The sequence below is a fragment of the Carcharodon carcharias genome, chromosome 8 (genome assembly GCF_017639515.1).
Source record: "Carcharodon carcharias isolate sCarCar2 chromosome 8, sCarCar2.pri, whole genome shotgun sequence".
In the NCBI taxonomy this organism is placed as follows: Eukaryota; Metazoa; Chordata; class Chondrichthyes; order Lamniformes; family Lamnidae; genus Carcharodon; species Carcharodon carcharias.
The window spans coordinates 146,158,769-146,182,301 of record NC_054474.1 but is presented as its reverse complement, the minus strand read 5'-3'; the positions used below and the strand labels follow the sequence as shown (position 1 = coordinate 146,182,301).

At 46.6% G+C, this 23,533-nt stretch overlaps 1 protein-coding gene across 4 annotated transcripts in view; it reads left to right on the top strand.

Annotated features, from left to right (window-relative positions):
- The window catches only part of col5a1 (procollagen, type V, alpha 1), a 367,061-nt gene that overhangs the window by 133,349 nt on the left and 210,179 nt on the right, over positions 1-23,533 (top strand). For all 4 annotated transcript variants that reach the window (XR_005943793.1, XM_041193587.1, XM_041193586.1 and 1 more), the window contains exon 2: positions 44-211. Coding sequence is in view for 3 of the 4 variants with exons in the window: in XM_041193587.1 (XP_041049521.1) it covers positions 44-211 (168 nt within the window). In the remaining variant the exon portion in view is untranslated. The remainder of the gene's footprint in view (positions 1-43; positions 212-23,533) is intronic.

The window sequence follows — 23,533 nt, the reverse complement described above, 5'->3', positions numbered from 1 at the left end:
CACTCAGCAGTTGAACTGTAATCACTATTCCTTCTTTCAACAGTGGAACCAGTGGACATCCTGAAGATTCTAGAACTTCACAATATCCCCGAAGGAATACAGAAAACGATAGGTATTTGTGCCAACAGAAAATCAACGAAGACTGCCGATGTTGCCTATAAAGTAACCAAGTCAGCCCAGCTCAGTGCTCCAACCAAACAGCTATACCCAGGTAAGACCAGCTCCATTTATCCTTCTTCTGGACCCAGGCAACAGTAACCCTAGTAATCCCCCTCTGCATTGTGTAAAGAGGGCAGGGTTAATTTGTGATTGTTATAGTGATGGATCCTCTGGGGAAGAGTGATCATAACATGATGGAATATTTTCTTAAGTTTGAGAGTGATGTGGTTAAATTCAAAACTTTGGTCTTAAATTTAAGCAAAGTCAATTCCATTGGTATGAGACGCGAGCTAGTTGAAATAGGTTAGGCAATTAGATTAAAGAATATGATAGTATAAGCAGTGACAAACATTTTTAAAACATTAGAATTCTCAACAAATATACATTCCATTGAGAAATAAAGACTCCACTGGAAAAGTCTTACAACAGTGGCTAACTGGAGACATTCAGGATCATATTAGATTTAAAGAGGCTTATGATGTGGCTAAAAAGAGTAGTTAACCCTGAGGATTGGGAAGGTTTTAAAAGTCAGCAATGGATGACCGAGAAATTGATAGACAGGAGAAGCTAGCAATTATAAAACAGATTGTAAGAGCTTCTCCAAGTATGTAAGAAAGGAGAGAGCAGTGAAAGCAAACATAGATCCCCAGGGACTGAGAAAGGAGAAATGATAATGGAATAAGGAAATGACAGACATTAGGTAAATATTTTGTGTCTGGCTTCACAGTGGAAAACACAGAACATACCGGAAATTGTGGGGAACCTAGGGTCTAATGAGAATGAGGAACCTAAAGTATTTAATATGTGTAAAGAAAAAGTACTGAAGAAATTAATGGGACTAAAAGCCCTTAGACCTGATGGCCTACATCCCAGAGTTTTTAAAGAGGTGTTTGCAGAGATAGTGGATGTATTGGTTCTGGTCTTTCAGAGTACCCTGGACTCGAGAGTGGTCCCTATGGAACAGATCTCATACCCAAAGTCACGCAGAAACATAGAGCAAGCTGTGTTGGACAGTTTAGTGAAATTCCTGCTCTTTACGAATCAGGGAGAGAAATCGAGGAACTACAGCTATCGTGACATCAGCAGTAGGGAAAATGCTGGAATCTATTAATATTATAAGGGGGTTGGAATATAAAGATATGGAAGTCTTGCTGTAATTATAGGGGTCTGTGGTGAGAACACAGCTGGAGCACGGTGTCCAGTTTTGGAGGAGGGATATACTTGGAGAGGGTGAATTGGAGCTCAAGTAGATTGATTCCTGGGGTGAGGAAAGATTGACTAGAGTGGCTCCATATTCCCAGGAGTTTAGAAAAATGAGAGGCGACCTTGTTGAAATGTATCAAATTCTGGTAGGTTTGATGGAGTAGATACTGAGAGGTTGTGTTCCCTGGCTGGAGAATATAGAACATAGGGCATAGGCTCAGAAAAAGGGATCATTCACGTGGGACTGAGGTAAGGAGAGTTTGCTTTGGCACTGTCGATCAGAGGGAGCTCTAGAGTATACTCAAGACTGAGACTGATAGGTTTTCGACTTCAGTGATATAGGGATCTGGCAAGAAAGTGGAGTTGAAGTAGGAAATCAGGCAGGAGATCATTTTGAATAGGGGGATGGGCCCGAAAGACTGTATGGTCCTCCTGGTCCGACACTGTCACTTTGTGATCAGCTCAGAGCAGCTCTGTTATTCATCACCTGCGCTTTCTTCCTCATGCAGTTCGGACCATTTAGACTTTACTGTCCACTCAACGGTCCACATCAGCAGATTTTGGCAGAGCTCCTGAATCTTTCCCTTCTCTCTCCCTCTCTCTTTCACCCCCTTGCAAATTCCCACATCTTTCTCCTTCCTTTTCTGCCCCTCTCTCTCCCCCTTCATTCTCTGTTCGCAGCTCTCCCCCTGCTCCCCTCTCTATCCCCTTCTCTCTCTCTCTCATCTCTCTTGCTCTCCCCTGCATCCCTCACTCTCTCCTCTGCATCTCTCTCTCTCCCTCTCTATCTCTCTCCCCTTCCCTCTCTCTCTATTCCCCCTCACCCTTTCTACTCCCCCTCACTCCATCCTCCCCCTCTCTCTCCCCGTGCCTCTCTCCCTCCTGCCCCTCTCTGTCCCTCCTGCCACTCTCTCTCCCCCTCTCTCTCTCCCCCTGCCTCTCTCCCTCTTTCTCTCCCTTCTGCCTCTCTCCCTCCTGCCTCTCCCTCTCCACTTCTCTCTCCCTCCTGCCCCTCTCTCTCCCCCCTCTCTCCCTCCTGCCTCTCTCTCTCCCCCTGTCTCTCCCTCCTGCCCCTCTCTCTCCTCCTCTCACTCCCCCTCTCTCTCCCTCCTGCCCTTCTCTCTTCCCCTCTCTCTCTCCCTCCTGCCCCTCTCTCTCCCCCTCTCTCTCCCTCCTGCCCCTCTCTCTCCCTCCTGCCCCTCTCACTCTCTTTCAGTCTCTCTCTCTCTCTTCTATCTCTCTCCCCCTCCTCTCTCTCGCTCTCTCTTCTCTCTCTCTCCCATTCTCTTTCTCTCTCTCCCCTTCTCTTTCTCTCTCTCCCCTTCTCTTTCTCTCTCTCTCTTTCCCCCTTCTCTCTCTCTCTCTCCCCCTCCTCTCTCTCTCCCCCCTCCTCTCTCTCACTCCCCCTTCTCTCTCTCTCTCTCTCTCCCCCCTTCTCTCTCTCTCTCTCTCTCTCCCCCTTCTCTCTCTCTCTCTCTCCCTCCTGCCCCTCTCTCTCTCCCCATCTCTCTCCCTCCTGCCCCTCTCTCTCTCCTCCTCTCTCTCTCCCTCCTGCCCCTCTTTCTTGCCCGCTCTCTCCTCCTCTCTCCCTCCTGCCCCTCTCTCTCCTCCTCTCTCTCTCCCTCCTGCCCCTCTCTCTCCCCCTCTCCCTCCTGCCCCTCTCTCCCCCTCTCTCTCTCCCTCCTGCCCCTCTCTCTCCCCCTCTCCCTCCTGCCTCTCTCTCTCCCCCTGTCTCTCCCTCCTGCCCCTCTCTCTCCTCCTCTCACTCCCCCTCTCTCTCCCTCCTGCCCTTCTCTCTTCCCCTCTCTCTCTCCCTCCTGCCCCTCTCTCTCCCTCCTGCCCCTCTCACTCTCTTTCAGTCTCTCTCTCTCTCTCTCTTCTATCTCTCTCCCCCTCCTCTCTCTCGCTCTCTCTTCTCTCTCTCTCCCATTCTCTTTCTCTCTCTCCCCTTCTCTTTCTCTCTCTCCCCTTCTCTTTCTCTCTCTCTCTTTCCCCCTTCTCTCTCTCTCTCTCCCCCTCGTCTCTCTCTCTCCCCCCTCCTCTCTCTCTCTCCCCCTTCTCTCTCTCTCTCTCTCTCTCCCCCTTCTCTCGCTCTCTCTCTCTCTCTCTCCCCCTTCTCTCTCTCTCTCTCTCCCTCCTGCCCCTCTCTCTCTCCCCATCTCTCTCCCTCCTGCCCCTCTCTCTCTCCTCCTCTCTCTCTCCCTCCTGCCCCTCTTTCTTGCCCGCTCTCTCCTCCTCTCTCCCTCCTGCCCCTCTCTCTCCCCCTCTCTCTCTCCCTCCTGCCCCTCTCTCTCCCCTCTCTCTCTCCTGCCCCCCTCTCTCCCCCTCTCTCTCTCCCTCCTGCCCCTCTCTCTCCCCCCTCTCTCCCTCTCTCTCTCCCCTGCCCCCCCTCTCTCCTGCCCCACTCTCTCTCTCTCTCTCTCTCTCCTGCCTCTATCTCTCTCTGTCTCCTGCCTCTCTCTCTCCTCTCTCTCTCCTCTCCTCTCTCTCTCCTCTCTCCCCCTTCTCTCTCTCCGTCGTCCCCACACTCTCTCCATCGTAACCCCCCTTCTCTCCGTCTCTCCCCCTCCCCTTCTCTCTCTCTCCTTCTCCCTCATCTCTCGCCCTCTTCCCCCTGTGTCTCATCTCAACCCCTTTCTCATTCTCCCTTTCCGCCCCTTCTCCCTGTACTCCCTCCCGTTTCCCCTCTCTTCTCTCACCTGCTCCCCTCTCTCTTGACCCTCTCCCCCTCTCTCCCCCCCCTCTCCCCGCCTCCCTCCCTGTCCCCGCCTCCCACTCCTCTTTCTTTCTCTCTCTCCCTCTCTCTCTCCATCTCTTCCCCACTCCCTCCCTTCAACACTGCTCTTTCTTGGAGGCAGCTGGATTTTTCCTTGCTGAGTGGGAACAGGGTGAAAACCAGAAACTGGGAGTTTGAAGCTCAGTCCCTGCCTGAGGTTGAGGTTTGATACAAAGTCAGACAATCTGATGCTGAGTCTGCTGGGAAAGAGTCTGTCTTGTAATGTGGAGCTTAGACCCAGAGGGATATTTGCAGGAGATCTGTGCCTGAAGCCAGATTCCTGCCTCCATCTTTGATGCTGGCTGCACTGAGTGCTGTTAACCAATGGGAAATGTGATTGCAAACCACAAATCCCATTTCAATGAAGTGTCAGTACGGCTGTTACATGGTGTGCGATATGGGTCAGTGGTCAGGGAGCAGAGCCGCATTTTGCAGCAATTGAAAAGCATTCAGTCCCCTCCAATTCATCACGCTCCAATAATATTTAACGTGACTGAGTATATAGCTGGGGATTTATGTGACCTGCTCCTGATTCAAAATCTATTCCACAAAGTGAATGGAGAAAGATTGTCCCTGAAGATGTCAATAATTCAGTCACTTATTGGGAGGAGGCTCGTGTAGAACATAAACACCAGCAGGGACTGGTTGGGCTGAATGGCCTGTTTCTGTGCTGTAGATTCTATGCAATTCCAGCAAATTCATTGTTTCACTGGCTTTTTTGACTATTTTCTGTCTACAAAAGTGTTTGGCAGATTAACCTGAGCATGTGGATCATTGGGCCGAATTTGGCTGGCCCCAATGAGTCGGGGGAAACCGAGGCTGCGGACCGGCTCGGGACCTGCATTCACACACACTGCCCACAGGAAAATTCAGCCCATTATTTCACTTGTTCAGTGTCCACGTTGGAGGAAATGGCTAGGATTTCTTTCTCTAAAGTCAGAATACAGCCTCAGTCCATTTGCAGCTCACGCAGAACCCCGAACAGACGCATTGCTCACTCTGTGTATTATATGTCAGTGTATTCTGTGTGTTGTACGTTTATGACTTAGATGAAGAAATAAAGAAAACTAGAACATAAGAAATAGGAGCAGGAATAGGCCATTCGGCCCCTCGAGCCTACCCCACCATTCAATAAGATCATGGCTGATCGTGGCCTCAACTTCACTTTCCTGTCTGTCCCCTGTAACCCTCGATTCCCTTGTCTATGAAAATCTGTCCAACAGCCTTAAATATATTCAGTGACCCAGCCTCCCCTGCTCTCTGGGGAAGAGAATTCCACAGACTAACGACCCTCTCTGAGAGAAGAAATTCCTCCACATCTCTGTCTTAAGGAGACCCCTTATTATTTGTGTCCCCTAGTTCTAGACTCCCCCACAAGGAGAAACATCCTCTCAGCATCCACCCTGTCAAGTCTCCTCAGCATCTTATATGTTTCAATAAGATCACCTCTCATTCTTCTAAACTCCAATGGGTACAGGCCCAACCTGCTCAACCTCTCCTCATAAGACAAACCCCCTCATCCCAGGTAGAATAGGGAACTGTTTCCAAGTCTGCTGATGACACTAAACTGGGTGACACAGTAAATACCACAGCTGGGGAAAAGAAAGTTGCAAAGGGACATTAACAGATTCAGTGAATAAGCAAAACTGTGACAGCTGGAGTTTAGCATGGGGAAATGTGAGGTCATCAACTTGGACCTAAGAGTAATGAAAATATTTCACAATATTTTCCAAATGGCGAGAAGCTGAGGACTGAGCTGGCCTCGATCTTCAGATTAATGCCTTGGTTTGGCTGGTGACTGTTGCCCTGTGGATGGGGCTGGTGGTGGGACACAAGCTGACAAGGGGCTTTGGAATGTTGGGGTTTTTAAATTCCTGGTCAGGACTGAGATTCCACGATTTAGTGCAGACCCCGAGACCTACAAAGCAGCTCAGGGCATTAAACGATATAGTCTAGACTGTGGTTAACTGGGATCTGTTAGAAAATCGAACAATGGAAAGAGTTTGAGGCCTGGAATGCGAAACTCCATCAGTGACTAGCTGTTGACCAGCAGTCGTTTCCCTGCTGTCTCCATTCTCTCAGTCAGTGAGGTCCAGGCACTGGATGGGAAACTGGCTCCCAACATTACCACACGAAACACAAGCTCCTCATCCCATTCAGACTCACTAAGCAGGATACTCCCTTCACCAGAATGTGTAAATTCAGAACAAAAGTCAAAAAGCAAAGGCACTTAACAGCAGATAATAGAAGGGGGCCCTTCAGCCCACTGTACCTGTGCTGGCTTCCTCTAAGAGCTAAACTAATCCCACTGCCCTGTTCTCTCTCCCTAGCCCTGTATCAATCCCAAACTAATCCCTCTGCCCTGTTCTCTCTCCATAGCCCTGTATCAATCCCAGACTAATCCCGCTACCCCGTTCTCTCTCCCTAGCCCTGTATCAATCCCAAACTAATCCCGCTACCCCGCTCTCTCTCCATAGTCCTGTATCAATCCCAGACTTATCCCACTGCTCCGCGCTCTCCCCCTGGTCCTGTATCAATCCCAGACTAATCCCACTGCCCTGTTCTCTCTCCCTAGCCCTGTATCAATCCCAAACTAATCCCACTGCCCTGTTCTCTCTCCATAGCCCTGTATAAATCCCAGACTTATCCCACTGCTCCGCGCTCTCCCCGTAGTCCTGTATCAATCCCAGACTAATCCCGCTGCCCTGCACTGTCTCCATAGCCCAGTATCAATCCCAAACTAATCCCACTGCCTTGTTCTCTCCCCATAGCCCTGTATCAATTCCAAACTAATCCCACTGCCCTGTTCTCTCTCCATAGCCCTGTATCGATCCCAAACTAATCCCACTGCTCTGTTCTCTCTCCATAGCCCTGTATCAATCCAAGATTTATCCCACTGCACTGCTCTTTCCCCATAGCCCTGTATCAATCCCAAACTAATCCCACTGCCCTGTTCTCTCTCCATAGCCCTGTGTTAATACCAGACTAATCCCACTGCCCTGCTCTCTCCTCATAGCCCAGTATCAATCCTCAAACTATTCCCACTGCACTGCTCTCTCCCCATAGCCCTGTATCAATCCCAAACTAATCCCACTGACCTGTTCTCTCTCCATAGCCCTGTATTAATCCCAGACTAATCCCACTTCCCTGTTCTCTCCCTGTAGCCCTGTATCAATCCCCAAACTAATCCCACTGCCCTGCTCTCTCCTCATAGCCCAGTATCAATCCCCAAACTATTCCCACTGCACCACTTTCTCCCCATAGCCCATATCAATCCTCAAACTAATCCAACTGCCCCACTCTCTCTCCATAGCCAAGTATCAATCCCAGACTAATCTCACTGCCCCGCTCTCTCTATAAGTGTGGCAGAGTACTCTGTGGCAAAGTACTCTGTGCTGCAACAACTCGGTGTGTAAGAACATTACTCTCTCCTCACTCTGATCATTTTAAACTAATGATCCCTCAACACTGAGCCCCCCCTCAACAGGAGGAACTTTTCTTTCCCCATTCACCCCATCACTGCCCTTCACACAAATTGAATAACCAACATTAAATCTCCTCTTTGCCTCTCTGCAGCAGTGTAAACAGCCCCAGTATCTCAACGCCCACAACTGTAGTTTTTCTCTCCTGGCATTATCCTGGTGAAAGTGCACTGTCACTCTCTCAGACTTTAATCTCCCTTTGAGAATGCAATGCCTAAACTACACAGTCTCAGACCATGGACTAATTATTGCCTTGTATGAATTTGCAAAGCTCCATTGTACACTGCACCAATTATAACAAATTGTAGGTGGTCTTTTCCTGACTTTATTTTCCCACAACTAGAATGTTCCAGGGATAAGGAACTTCATTTCATGTGGAGAGACTGGAGAAGCTGGGATTGTTCTCCTTAGAGCAGGGAAGGTTAAGGGGAGATTAAATAGAGGTTCTCAAAACCAGGAAGGGTTTTGATAGAATAAATAAGTAGAAACTGTTTCCAGTGACAGGAGGGTTGGTAACCAGACGGACATAGATTGAAGAAAATCGACAAAAGAACCAGAGTGGGGGGGAGATGAGAATTTTTTTTACACAGTGAGTTGTTGTGATCTGGAAGGCGCTGCCTAAAAGGGCGGTGGAAGCAGATTCATAGGAGCTTTCAAAAGGGAATTGGAGAAATACTTGAAGAGGAACATTTGTAGGGCAATGGGGAACGAGCAAGGGGTGTGGGACTAATTGGATAGATCTTTCAAAGAACTGATGCAGGCACAATGGGCCGAATGGCCTCCTGCTGTGCTGTAAGATTCTGATTCTATAGCTTCAGCATGTGGGGGTGGGGGGAACAGAAGAAAGTAGCAGAAGAATCCATTGTGTGACAGTGGAGCAACAACACTGCGCTTCACTGAGGCCCCAAATGAAGCCATTAATCCAAACCAGCTGAACTCACTTGGAAGAGGCAGCTCACTCGTTGGTCATTTGCCAAATAAATTGACTGTTATAAGGTTCAGTCTTCTGGCTTATTCCTCACAGTGACAACATCGATTTTAGTTTGAAACAAGTAGGGCCTGATTGGGCAGGACTCTGTTGGCACAGACATTTGGACAAAAACGCAACGTGAATCTTCCAGGAGAGTTTCATTTACACAGTGCCTTTCAAAACCTCCGCTCATTCCAATGTGTTAAAGGGTAAATGTCGTTCTTTCTGAGTGTAGTCAACTGTTACCCAGGAAATGCTGCAGCCGCTTTACAAAACAGCAAATGACCACAGGCAGCAAAGCAATCATTAGCAAACCTTTTGTTTCTGGTGATGTTGGTTGAGGGATAAATCTTGACTCCAAGACATCAAAGAACCCCCCTGCTCTTCTTCCAATAGCGGCCATGGGATCTTTTACATCTACCCAAGAGATCAGACGGGGCTTCAGTTTAATGTCTCATCTGATAGGTGGCACCATCCAGAGTGCCAGCACTCCCTCAGTACTAACCCTCTGACAGTGCAGCACTCCCTTAGTACAGACCATCTGAAAATGCAGCACTCCCTCAGTACTGACCCTCTGACAGTGCAGCACTCCCTCAGTACTGACCCTCTGACAGTGCAGCATTCCCTCAGTACTGACCCTCCAACAGTACAGCATTCCCTCAGTACTGACCCTCTGACAGTGTAACATTCCCTCAGTACTGACCCTCTGACAGTGCAGCATTCCCTCAGTACTGACCCTCTGACAGTGCAGCATTCCCTCAGTACTGACCCTCTGACAGTGCAGCATTCCCTCAGTACTGACCCTCTGACAGTGCAGCATTCCCTCAGTACTGACCCTCTGACAGTGCAGCACTCCCTCAGTACTGACCCTCTGACAGTGCAGCATTCCCTCTGTACTGACCCTCTGACAGTGCAACATTCCCTCAGTACTGACCCTCTGACGGTGCAGCACTCCCTCAGTACTGACCCTCTGACAGTGCAGCATTCCCTCAGTACTGACCCTGTGATGGTGCAGCATCCCCTCAGAACTGACCCTGCGACAGTGCAGCACTCCCTCAGTACTGACCCTTCCACAGTGCTGCACTCCCTCGGTACTGACCCTGCGACAGTGCAGCACTCCCTCGGTACTGACCCTGCGACAGTGCAGCACTCTCTCGGTACTGACCCTGCGACAGTGCAGCATTCCCTCAGTACTGACCCTGCGACAGTGCAGCACTCCCTCAGTATTGACCCTCTGACACTGCAACACTCCCTCAGTATTGACCCTCTGACAGTGCAGCACTCCCTCAGTACTGACCCTCTGACAGTGCAGCACTCCTTCAGTACTGACCCTCTACAGTGCAGCATTCCCTCTGTACTGACCCTCTGACAGTGCAGCACTCCCTCAGTATTGACCCTCTGACACTGCAGCACTCCCTCAGTATTGACCCTCTGACACTGCAACACTCCCTCAGTACTGACCTTCTGACAGTGCAGCACTCCCTCAGTACTGACACTCTGACAGTGCAGCACTCCCTCAGTACTGACCCTCTGACAGTGCAGCATTCCCTCAGTACTGACCCTGTGATGGTGTAGCATCCCCTCAGTACTGAACCTCCAACAGTGCAGCACCCCCTCAGTACTGACCTTCTGATAGTGCAGCACTCCCTCAGAACTGACCCTGCGACAGTGCAGCCCTTCCTCAGAACTGACCCTGCGACAGTGCAGCACTCCCTCAGTACTGACCCTTCCACAGTGCAGCACTCTCTCAGTACTGACCCTGCGACAGTGCAGCACTCCCTTGGTACCGACCCTGCGACAGTGCAGCACTCCCTCAGTACCGACCCTGCGACAGTGCAGCACTCCCTCGGTACCGACCCTGCGACAGTGCAGCACTCCCTCGGTACTGACCCTGCGACAGTGCAGCACTACCTCAGTACTGACCCTGCGACAGTGCAGCACTCCCTCAGTACTGACCCTGCGACAGTGCAGCACTCCCTCAGTACTGACCTTGCGACAGTGCAGCACTCCCTCCGTACTGACATTGCGACATTGCAGCACTCCCTCAGTACTGACCCTGCGACAGTGCTGAGGGAATGCTGCACTGTACGAAATGTTGGCCTGGAAGTTGTGCTGTAGTCTTTGGAGTGGTTCTTGAACTCATGACCTTCTGACTCAGAGCACCATTTAAATGTGGCTGATATTAATAATCAGTTAGGGGTGGTCTCTGATGTGTAGAATGTGCTGCAGCTGGTGGAGTTTGTACTGAGCACTTGCATGTAGTGCCACTATGTTAGCTACTCAGAGAAGCTTTGTAGGAACGGAAGTGGATTTGCAAAGGTTTAGCAGTGAAATGTTTTAGTTTGGTGTTAAGGAGATGGGTCGAGGTTGAGGAACATGTGCCTGAGCAGAAACAAACTTTCTCAAAAACATAGTAATTCTAATCACCAGATATCAGCATACAATCCATGATGGATTAACATGGAATTGAGATGTTCATGGCTGTGTGACATGTCCTCAGTTCTCCAGTCCAGCTCCTCCTGCAGGCTGTTGCAAACAACGTTGTTTGTATGTCAAATGAAAATTAATCGTCTTCAATGTGGACGTAGCACGGAGTGGAAAATCTTGGAAACTTTACTGCTGGATCATGATGGGACTTGGCAACTCTGCACTTAAACAGAGAGAGAGAGAAAAAACATTTTCAGCGCTGTCTGGAGCTGGGTCCTTGCGGATGAAATGTATCTGGGAGCAGGGAGACATTAATCATTCTTCCAGTCCATGTGTTTTGGGAGAAGTGGAATTCAGCCCCAATCAGATTCTGGATAGGAAGTCAGGGCAATTTGTAAAAAGGTGTTACAGCTGGGCAGCAAGAGTGAGAGAGAGTGAAGGGGGCAGAAAGAAGCAAGACAAGAGCCATTTGGATCTGGGCACAGAGACAATGGGACAGCAGTGTGAAGCACAGTAAATGGCCTGCACATGAATTTTATGAGTCAATAGTGGAGTAAAAGCTGGACAGGAGGAAGCTGGGCTGAGATCCCAGATTCACACATGGGACCGGTCCAGTCTGATGTAATCAGTCCATTTCGAATTCTAATACCATCTGGTTCTAGGTTTGGCAGCAGATGATGTTCTCCGAGGGCCCCTTTCTTTGCTTGTTCTTCATTGAATGAACTTTCTTCAGAAAAGCAACCAGAGATGGAGCTGCCTCACTCATAAACCTCATTGCTGCAGATGAGTCACATTTAATCAAATAAAGCATCGAGACAGCAAAGACAACAGTGATTGCATTCCCATTTACTCCCACTGTCTGGAACCTTAATGGATCAAACCCATTTTCATATAGAGTCATTATGGCATAGAAAGAGGCCATTCAGCCCCTCGAGTTCATGCCAGCTCCCTGTAAAGCAATCCAGTCAATCCCAGACCTCTATTCTTTCCCCATATCCCTGCAAATTTATTTCTCTCAAGTATCCATCCAATTTCCTTTTGAAATCATTCATCGTCTCCGCTTCCACCACCCTCATAGGGAGCAAGTTCCAGGTCATTATCACTCACTCTGTGAAGGAGGTTCTTCCTCACATCCCCTCCCCCTCCCCCGCATCTCTTGCCCAAAATATTAAATCTGTGCCCCCTTAGTCCTTATGCGGTTGGCTTTTCTTTGCCTATCTCACCTAAACCTGTCATAATCTTTCACCCCTCTATCAAATCTCCCCTCTATCTCCTTTGTTCCAAGGAGAACAACCCCAGCTTCTCCAACCCAACCTTGTAACTAAAATCCCTCATCCCTGGGACCATTCTGGTAAACTCCTCTGCCCCCTCTCAAGGACGCTCACATCCTTCCTGAAGTGTAGTGACCAAAACTGGACACAATACTCTAGTTGTGGCCTAACCAGAGTTTTATAAAGGTTCATCATAACTTCCCTGCTTTTGTACTCATTGCCTCTGTGAAGCCTGAGATCCCATACGCTGTGCTAACTGCTCTCTCATAATGTCCTGCCATCTTCAGAGATCAATGCACATGTACCCCCAGGTCCCTCTGTTCCTGCACACTCTTTAGCACTAGGCCATTAAAGTCTAGTTCCCTCTGTTCCTGCACACTCTTTAGCACTAGGCCATTAAAGTCTAGATCACCTCTCTCTATCTCTTCCGTCAGAATGCATCACCTCACATTGCTCTGTATTCCATTCCATTCACCTACACCTGCTCATCCTGCTAGCCTCTCTACCCCATTTTTAAAAATTCTTTCACAGTACATGAGTGTCGCTGGCTGGGACAGTATTTTTATTGCCCATTCCTAATTGCCCTTGAGAAGGTGCAGTGAGCTGCCTTGAACATATGAATTAGGAGCAGAAGGAGACCACTCAGCCCATCAAGCTAGCTCCACCATTCAATAAGATCATGGATGATCAGATTTTAAACTCAATTCCACATTCCTGCTTACCCCCAATAACCTTTCACCCCTTGCTTATCAAGAATCTATCTACTTCTGCCTTAAAAAATATTCAAAGGCTCTGCCTCCACCTCCTTTTGTCCCACAAGGGGAAACATCCTCTCCACATCCAACCTGTCAAGTCCTCTCAGGATTTTATCTGTTTCAATCAAGTCACCTCTTACTCTTCTACAGTCCATGTGGTGTGGGTACACCCACAGTGCTGTTAGGGAGTGAGTTCCCAGGATTTTGACCCAGTGACAGTGAAGGGACAGCAATATATTTCCAAGTCAGGATGGTGTGTGACTTGAAGGGGAACTTCCTGGTGGACAAGGCTTCAGTACTCCTGCCAGAATATTGTCAGGGCCCATAGCCTTTGCACTATCCAGTGCCTTCAGTTGTTCCCTCTATCCCTATCCCCACATTTCCCCCCATTTTACCACCTCCGTTACTCCATCCGTCTCCCTCACACTCTCTGCCTCTGCCCATCATTATCACCCATTCCTCTCCCCTCTTCTCACCACGACTCTCTCCAGCTCTCTCCATTCCACATTGTCTATTTGTCTCTCTTACTATGTTTAGGGCAGACATCTAACGGAAATAGAAGAATCTCACCCAAAGCTGTTGCACAGCCAATTCATGCAGGAATGTTCGCAGGGTGTACCTCGTATGAATTATGCATTACAGTATATGCTAAACTTTCGCCTCCCACTCTCTACTCTGAAGAAGTCTTCATGTCTCACAGCAAAGAGTGACCAGTAAGGGTCAGAGTTCAGTAACATGACCTACCGACAGACTGAATGGTCTTTTGGTCAAAATACAAGGTCAGGGCACTGGAGGCTGGCAGGAGGGAACCAAGGTTATTCTATCATTTGCCAAATTTGATGAAACAATGAAATCACCTCATATTTTTCCCAAAGCATCAATTTCTGTTCAGATCAAAAATCGGCAAAACATAAAAAGATAATTTAGACATGGTTCTTTATACAGCCCATCAAACACTCCAAGGACAGGTACAGCATGGTGTTAGATCCAGAGTAAAGCTCCCTCTACACTGTCCCCATCAAACACTCCCAGGACAGGTACAGCACGGGGTTAGATACAGAGTAAAGCTCCCTCTACACTGTCCCCATCAAACACTCCCAGGACAGGTACAGCACGGGGTTAGATACAGAGTAAAGCTGAGTAAAACCAGAGTGAGAATATTCAATTGGGAGTGGATACATCTTGTTAAAAAAAATTGAATTATGACTTTTCAGAGAAGTCAGTCAGTGATTGGTTGGTAAGCTTTTGTTCTGTTTTGTTTCTCTCTAAACTATGTCATTGGTTTAAATTGTGAGCTGGGAAATAAAAATGTCAATGTGGCTAAGTATATCAATAAGTCACAGTCTCAGCTTATTAATGTTGGGCTGGTCTATAGGCATTAATTAAAATGAATCGTTTAAACAAGGTGCTAATTAGATTGTGAAAGAGGGAAGGGAGGTTTTATTTATGATCATGGATGGGCAGCTGTGACCTGTTGCTTTCAGATCCTGCACAATGTGGGAACCTCAGGGCACCTCCTAGCTCACCATGTGTGTATGAGGTGCCTTCAGCTGCTCCAGCTCAAACTCAGGATTTCCGAGCTTGAGGAGCAGCTGCAGATCATCGGGGAGGATCATACATTCCAGGAGGTGGTCACCCCACAGGCAGCTAGAGGCCTGGCTAGAATATAGGTGGCCATCTAGAAAAATAGGAAGAGACAGAAAGTGCAAGAGGCTTCTGGGTGTGTGCCACTCTCAAACTAGCACACAGCACTGCAGACGGCTGAGAGTGACCACACCCTGAAGGCTGCAGTCCAGATCACGGCACCAGTGGAGCACAAGAGGGAATAGCAAAGAGTAGAAATGCAGTCGTTATAGGAGATTCCATAGTCAGGGGGAAAGACAGCATTTCTGTCACTGTCATCATGTTCCCCACATAGTTTCTTGCCTCCTTGGTGCCTGGGTAAAGGGCATCACAGAGAGGGTGCAGAGTATTCTGCATGGGGGGAGTTTGCTACAGGTTGTGACACACATTAAGTACCATCGACAGGGGGGTAAGTATTGAGGTCCCACAGTCAGATGCTCAGAAGCTGGGGAGGAAGATAAAAAGTAGGACCTTGAAGGTAGTAATCTTTGGATTATTCCCCATGTCACGTGCTAGTGAGAGTAGAAATAGGAAGATGGGGAGGATCAATATGTAGCGTGAGGCATAGTGCAGGAGGGGGTAGGGGTTTCAGATTCTTCAGGCATTGAGACCAGTTCTAGTGTAGGAAGCACCTGTTCAACAGGACTGGGATCAATACCCTCACAGGGAAACTCATTAGTGATTTTGGGGAGGGTTTAAACTAAATTGGCAAGGGATGGGCACCAGCATATAGAAGTAGAAAAGAGGAATAAGGTGTATGAATTGAGAAAGTTGGACAGTAGGAGAGAAGGAAGTCGTACCATATTAGATAGGAGAGGGCTAAGAAAGACCATGAGGATCGCAAAGGCAGGGTTACAATGCATGTATATGAACACAGAAAGTGTGGTGATTGATAAATTTTTGGATATTAGGGGCATCAAGGGTTATGAAGACGAAGCGGGAATTTGGCGTTGAGATAGAGGATCAGCCATGATCATACTGAATGGGGGAGCAGGCTCGAAGGGCCGAATGACCTACTTCTGCTCCTAGTTTCTATGTATCTATGAATAAGATTGGTGAGTTACAAGCACAAATAGCTGTGTGGGAATATGATGTAGTGGCAATAAACGGAAATGTAGCTTAAAAATGGTGAGGACTGTGCTCTTAAAATTCAAGGATACAAAGTGTTCAGAAAAGATAGGGAAGGACAAAAAGGGAGGTTGGGTGACAGTACTGATTCAGGAAGACATTGTAGTATTGGGAAAAGAGGATGTCCTTGCTGGGGAAAGGACAGAATCCATTTGGTTAGAGATGAGGGGAAAAAAAGGTATGATCACAGTCCTGGAGGTATTCTATAGGTCCCCAAATAGTGAGTGAGTGATAGAAGAGCAAATCTGAAGGAAATCACAGAGATGCGCAAGAACTATACAGTGGTATTATTGGGGACTTTCATTACCCCAGTATCAATTGGGATAATGTTTGAGTAAAGGGTAAGGACAGGGAGGAATTCCTGAAATGCCCTCAGGAGAACTTCCTTGCTCAGTAAGAGCAATTAGAAAGCAGGTGTTGCTGCATCTGGTGCTGGGGAATGACCAAGTGTCTGTGGGGAAATATTTGGGTAAGGGTGATCACAATATCATAGAGGTTAGATAAGTCATAGAGAAGATCAAGAAATGATCTAAAATAGAATGCCTAAATTGGAAGAGGGTCAATTTCAATGGGATGAGAAGGGATCTTGTCAGGGTAAAACGGAACCAGGGACCGACAGAAAAATCTGTAGCCAAATGATGGGTGACACTTAAGGATACACGCTAAGTACATTCCAACAAAGGCAGGGGAACCAAAGCCAGGACACCTTGGATGACAAGGGAGATTGAGAATATAATGATCAAGAGGGTATGTGCTGCATGTCAGGTGAATTCTTCAGACAAGAACCAAGCCGAATATAATGGGTTGAAAGGGAGGGGAAGGGAATATGAGAGTATAATGGCAGTCAGCATAAAAGGGAGCCCAGAAACGCTTCTCCCAATATGTAAATAGTCAGCAGGTAAGAAGGGGCAGAGTGGGTCCTATTAAGGCCAAAGAGAGTGTTGTATGCTTAGAGGAGCAGGACAGGCTAGAATATTTGATGAGTACTTTGTATCAGGGTTTACTCCGGAGGCAGAATCTGACAAAAGGTCAGTAGAAGCAGAAGTGATAGAGGTAATGGATGGGGTAAGGATTGATTGGCAGGATATTCTGGCAAGATGCTGCTGAGTATTTCCAGCATTTTCTGTTTTTAGTTCAGATTTCTAGTATCTGCAGTGTTTTGCTTTGTAAAAGGCAGATCATGTTTGACTAATTGAATGTTTTGATGAAGTAACAGAGAGAAGGTTGATGAAGGGAATGTGATGGATGTCATCAATTTGGATTTTAAGAACGTGTTTGACAAAGTGACACATAAAAGGCTGGTTAACAAGAATGAGGGGCATGGAATAGAAGGGTCATTGGCAGCTTGGGTAAAAATTTGGTTTACGGACAGAAGACAGCAAGTCCTGGAAAATGGTTATTTTTCAGACTGGAGGATGGTATTCAGTGATGTTCCCCAAGGATCAGTGCTAGGATCACTGATTTTTTAAAATATATAAATCACTTGGATACTGGAATGCTGAGTAGAATTTTAAAATTTGTCAATGATACCAAACTTGGAAGAATGGAAACAATGAGGATGATTCTAATAGCCTACAGCAGCTATGGGCTCTGACAATAATCCGGCAATAGTACTGAAGACTTGTGCTCCAGAACTTGCCGCGTCCCTAGCCAAGCTGTTCCAGTATAACTACCACATTGGTATCTACCCGGCTGTGTGAAAAATTGCCCAGGTATGTCCTGTACATAAGAAACAGGACAAATCCAACCCGGACGATAATCGCCCCATCAGTTTTCTCTCCATCATCAGTAAAGTAATGCAAGGGATCATCAACAGTGCTTAGCAATAGCCTGTTCACTGATGCCAGGTTTGGGTTCCATCAGGGCCACTCAGCTCCTGACCTCATTACAGCCTTGGTTCAAACATGGACAAAACAGCTGAGCTCCCGAGGTGAGGTAAGAGTGACTGCCCTTGACATCAAGGCTGCATTTGACCAAGTGTGCCAATCAAGGAGCCCTAGCAAAACTGGAGTCAATGGGAATCAGGGGAAAAATTCTCCACTGGTTGGAGCCATACTTAGCACAAAGGAAGATGGTTGTGGTTGTTGGAGGTCAGTATCTCAGCTCCAGGACATCACTGCAGGAGTTCCTCAGGGTAGTGTCCTTGGCCCAACCATCTTCAGCTGCTTCATCAATGGCCTTCCTTCCATCATAAGGTCAGAAGTGGGGATGTTCGCTGATGATTGCACAATGTTCAGCACCATTCATGACTCCTCAGATACTGAAGCAGTCTATGTCCAAATGCAGCAAGACCTGCACAATACCCAGGTGTGGGTTGACAAGTGGCAAGTAACATTCACGACACACAAGTGCCAGGCAAAGACCATGTCCATGAACAGAGTATCTAACCATTGCCCCTTGACATTCTTTGGCACTGCCATCTCTAAATCCCCCACTATCAACATCCTGTGGGTTACCATTGACCAGAAACTGAACTGGAGTAGCCATATAAATACTGTGGCTACAAGAGCAGGTCAGAGACTAGGAATCCTGCAGCGAGTAACTCACATCCTGACTCCCCAAAGCCTGTCCGCCATCTTCAAGGCACAAGTCAGGAGTGTGATGGAATATTCCCCACTTGCCTGGATGAGTGCAGCTCCCACAACACTCAAGAAGCTCAACACCGTCCAGGACAAAGTAGGCTGCTTGATTGGCACCCCATCCACAAACATCCACTCCCTCCACCGATGCACAGTAGCAGCAGTATGGACCATCTACAAGATGCACTGCAGCAACTCACCAAGGATCCTTCGACAGCACCTTCCAAACCAATGACCACTACCATCTAGAAGGATAAGGGCAACATTTAGATGGGAACATCAACACCTGGAAGTTCTCCTCAAAGCCACTCACCATCTTGACTTGGAAATATATCACCGTACCTTCACTGTCACTGGGTCAAAATCCTAGAACTCCCTAACAGCACTGTGGGTGTACCTACACCACACGGACTGCAGCAGTTCAAGAAGGCAGCTCACTACCACCTTCTCAAGGGCAATTAGAGATGGGCAATAAATGTTGGCCTAGCCAGTGATGCCCACATCCTGGGAATGACTTAAAAGTGGGGGAGAATGAACGGGGGCATAGGGAAATAAGATCAGACAGTTGCATGTGTGGCTCAAAGATTAGCATGGGAAATATGGGTGTCGATTCATGGGGCATTGGCACAAATACCGGGGAAAGTGGGAGCTGTACTGTTGGGACAGTCTACACCTGAACCGTGTTGGGAACAGTGTTATGGTGAATTGTATAACTAAGGCTTTAGAAAAGGTTTTAAACTGAATAGTGTGGGGAGTATTTCAGCTGAGGGGAGATTTGGAAAGTTAACGAGAGGATGAGGCAATAGTGCAGGGTAATGATAACCAGAGTGTGACCGGAAGGGACAGAGCATACAAATGTAAGAGTGCACCAGCTGATAAGGTCAGAGTAGGGTTAGGGTTAGAAAACAGAATTAAAGGCTCTTTATCTGAAAGCACACAGCATTCATAACAAGCTGGATGAATTGATAGCATAAATAGAAAGAGTGCAGCATGATATGACTGTCATTAAGAGATATGGGTGCAAGGTGACCAAGGCTGTAAGGTGAATATTCAAGGGTATTTAACATTTTGAAAGAATAGCAGGAAAGGAAAAGGAGCTGGAGTAACTTTAATAATAAACTCTGTGATTAGTTCAGTCACAGGAAATGATCTTGGCTCAGAATATCAAGATGTAGAATCAGTTTAGGTGGAAATCAAAAATAGCAAATGAAACCTGTCACTGGTGGGAGCGGTTTATACATGCAATAACAGTAGCTACACTTTTTGTCAGAGTATAAGTTAAGAAATAATGGGGGCTTTTAAGAAAGGACCTGTAATAGTTATAAGTGATTTTAATCTTTATATAGATTGAATGAATTAAAATGTCAAAGGTAGCCTTGAGGATAAATTCATAGAATGCATTTGGGAAAGTTTCTAAGAATAGTACATACTGGAACCTACCATGGAACAGGCAATTTTAGACCTGATAATGCGCAATGAGACATAATTAATTAATTATCTCATAGTAAAGGATCCTCTAGGCAAGAGTGATCATAATATGATAGAATTTCACATTCAGTTTGAGGGTGATAGACTCGGGTCTGAAACTAGTGCCTTAAGCTTAAATAAAGGAAATGACAAAGATAGGAATACAGAATTGGCTAAAAAAAGATTGGTTAAAAGGAAGGCAGTAGATAAGCAGGGAGGGTTGATAAGGGTATTGCTGTTGATGTGGTGTACATGAACATCTAAAATGCATTTGATAAAGCGCCACACAACAGACTTATGAGCAAAGTTAGAGCTTATGGAATAAAAGGCACAGGAACATCATGGATACGAAATTGGCTGAGTGATAGGAAACAGGAATTAGTGGTTAATGGATAATTTTTGGACTGGAGGAAGATTTCAGTAGAGCTCCCCAAGGGTTAGTATTGGGACCCCTGCTCTTCCTGATATAGATTAATGACCTGGACCTTGGTCTACAGGACACAATTTCAAACTTAGTGGATGATACAAAACTTGAAAGCAATGTGAACTATGAGGAGGACACTGCAGAGCTTCAAAGGGACATAGACAGGATGGTGGAATGGGTGGAAAAGTGACAGATGAAATTTAATGCAGAGAAGTGTGGAGCGATTCGTTTTGGTAGGAAGAACGCAGAGAGACAATACAAAATAAAGGTACAACTCTAAAGGGAGTGCAGGAGCAGAGGGACCTGGGTGTATATGTGCAGAAATCATTGAAGGTGGCAGGATAGGTTGAAAGCATGGTTAATAAAGCATAAAGTATCCTGGGCTTTATTAATAAGAGCATAGAGGTTATTTATAAAGCAAGAAGGTTATTTTAAACTTGTATAAAACACTGGTTCAGCCTCAGCTAGAGCGTCGTGTCCAATTCTGAGCATTTTAGGAGGAATGTGAAGGCATTGGAGGGAGTGCAGAGAAGATTCATGAGAATGGTCCCAGGGATGAGGAACTTCAGTTACATGGATAAATTGGAGATGCTGGGGCTGTTCTCCTTGGAGAGGAGAAGGTTGAGAGGAGATTTGAAAGAGGCGTTCAAAATCATGTGGGGTCTGGGCAGAGTAGATAGGGAGAAACTGTTCCCATTGGTGGAAGGACCAAGAACCCAAGGGCATAGATTTTAGCTTAATTCGACCCATTGAATCTGCTTCATCTTTCAACTAGATTGGGATCTTCTCCCTCAATGCCATTTTTCCCGCACTATCCCCATATTTCTTAATATCTAGAAATCTATCGAGCTCTGCCTTGAACACACACGATGAAGACAAACGTTTTCATGCAGCGAGTGGTTAGGATCCGGAATGCTGTGCCTGAGAGTATGGGAGGGCAAATTCAATCATGGCTTTCAAGAGGGAATTGGATTATTGTCTGAAAAGGAAGAATGTCCAGGGCTATGGGAGAAGGCAGGGGAGTGGGACTAGGTGAGTTGCTCTTTTGGAGACCAAGCACACATCAGATGGATTGAATGGCTGCCTTCTGTGCTGTAGCCATTCTAGGATTCTATGACTTTGAGCAGTGGCAGACATTTAAGGAGATATTCACTACTCTCAATGAAGATATATTTCATTGATAAAGAAAGACTTTACAGGAAGAACGTACCATCTTGGACTAACTAAGGATGGTATCAAATTGAAAGAAAAGGTATAATATGCTGTGAAGATTAATGGTAGGTCAGAAGGTTGGGAAAATTTTAGAAACAAACAAAGGGATAACTGAAAAAAAGGAAGGAGAAATTAGAATATGAGAGTAAACCAGCAAGAAATATAGGGGAGAATTAAGGCCCGCCTACCGTGAAATGCGAGTGGCAGTGCTCAGCACTGCCTGTGCAGGGAGCGGGGGAGAGGAAGGTAAGTAGGGCGAGTGCGAACTTCATATATGTGCGCAAGTGCACACTTGAAAATCTCCCTGAGGCATCGTAGGGTCTTAAAAGAAGGGCTGCATATAGTGGATGCATTGGTAGTAAATCTTCTGAAACACACTAGGTCCCAGAAGATTGCAAAATAGCTGATGTAATATCCTTATTCAAGAAAGAAGGGAGACCGGAAACAGGAAACTGTAGGCCAGTTAGTTTAACATCTTTTATTGGGAAAATGCTAGAATCCATTATTAAGGAAGGACATTTAGAAATCAAAATACAATCAGGCAGAGTCAACATGGTTTTGTGAAAGGGAGTGTCGCAGGGATCACTGCTGAGACCTCAACTATTTACAATCTATATTAATGATTTGTATGAAGGGACAAATTTGGTGACAATACAAAGATAGGTAGGAAAGCAAGTTGCGAGGAGGATACAAAGTGTCTGCAAAGGGATATAGACGGGTTAAGTGAGCGGACAAAAATTTTGGCAGATGGAGAATAATGTGGGAAAAAGTGAACTTTGGCAGGAAGAATAGAAAAAAAAACGAATATTATTGAAATGGAGAAAGATTGTAGATTGTGTGAATCTGGGTACCCTGGTACTTAAATCACAAAAATTAGTATGCAGGTGCAGCAAGTAATTTGGAAGGCAAATGGAATGTTGATCTTTATTGCAAAGGGGATTGGAGCATAAAAGTCGGGAAGTCTTGCTATAACTGTACAGGGCATTGGTAAGACCATATCTGGAGCACTGTGCACAGTTTTGATCTCCTGACTTGAGGCGGAATATAATTGCATTAGAAAAAGTTCAGAGAATGTTAACTTGTCTGATTCCTGGGATGAAGGGATTTGTCTTATGAGGAAAGGTTGAATAGACTGGGCCTGTACACACTGGAGTTTAGAAGAATGAGAGGTGATCTTATTGAAACATATAAGATCCTGAGGAGGCTTGACTGGGTGGATGCTGAAAGGATGTTTCCCGATGTGGGGGAACCTAGAACTAGGGGGAAAGTTTAACAATAAGGGGTCCCCCATTTAAGATGGAAATGAGGAGGAATTTCTTCTCTCAGAGGGTCAATAGCCTTTCCAATTCGCTTCCCCAGAGAGCAGTGGAGGCTGGGTCATTGAATTTATTCAAGGCTGAGTTGTACAGATTTTTGATAGACAAGGGAGCCAAGAATTATGGGGGACAGACAGGAAAGTGGAGTTGAGATCACAACCAATTCAGCCATGATCTTATTGAATGGTGGAGCAGGCTCGATGGGGCAAATGGCCTACCCCTGCTCCTATTTCTTGTGACCTTATGAGAGACTAGGAGAGGGAGGAGGAGAAACAGGGAGAGAGAGCAGGAGAGACAGAGGCCAATGAGGGGTGAGATGTGACGAGGCTGTGAAGGAGAACTAGAAGGGGAAGCAAGCTCAGCCACAAGAGGCTTCAGTTTGGAAACACCACACTAGGGCCTGAACACAGGCCTAGCTGCTTAAAAGTCCCCTTTGATTTTAAAGCTTTGTTATTTTTTCAAAGTGGTTGTTCTTGAATCTGGAAACAGCCAGAATGTTGGTATTTAATGTTGGTGAAGTGATTGGTTGATGTGGGTTTCTGTGTAAACTTTGTAAAAAGGAAACACTCCCATCAGTTTGAGTAATGGGTGTTTGGAAAAGCATCCTTGGCTGAGAACTTCCACCTGTGGACAAAGTTGAACTGAGGCCGAGGTCTGAGGAACACAGGTTGAATTGTCCTCTCGCTGTGTGAAAACTTCACACATTACAATCGACATCACCCAGCATACCCAAGTCAATTG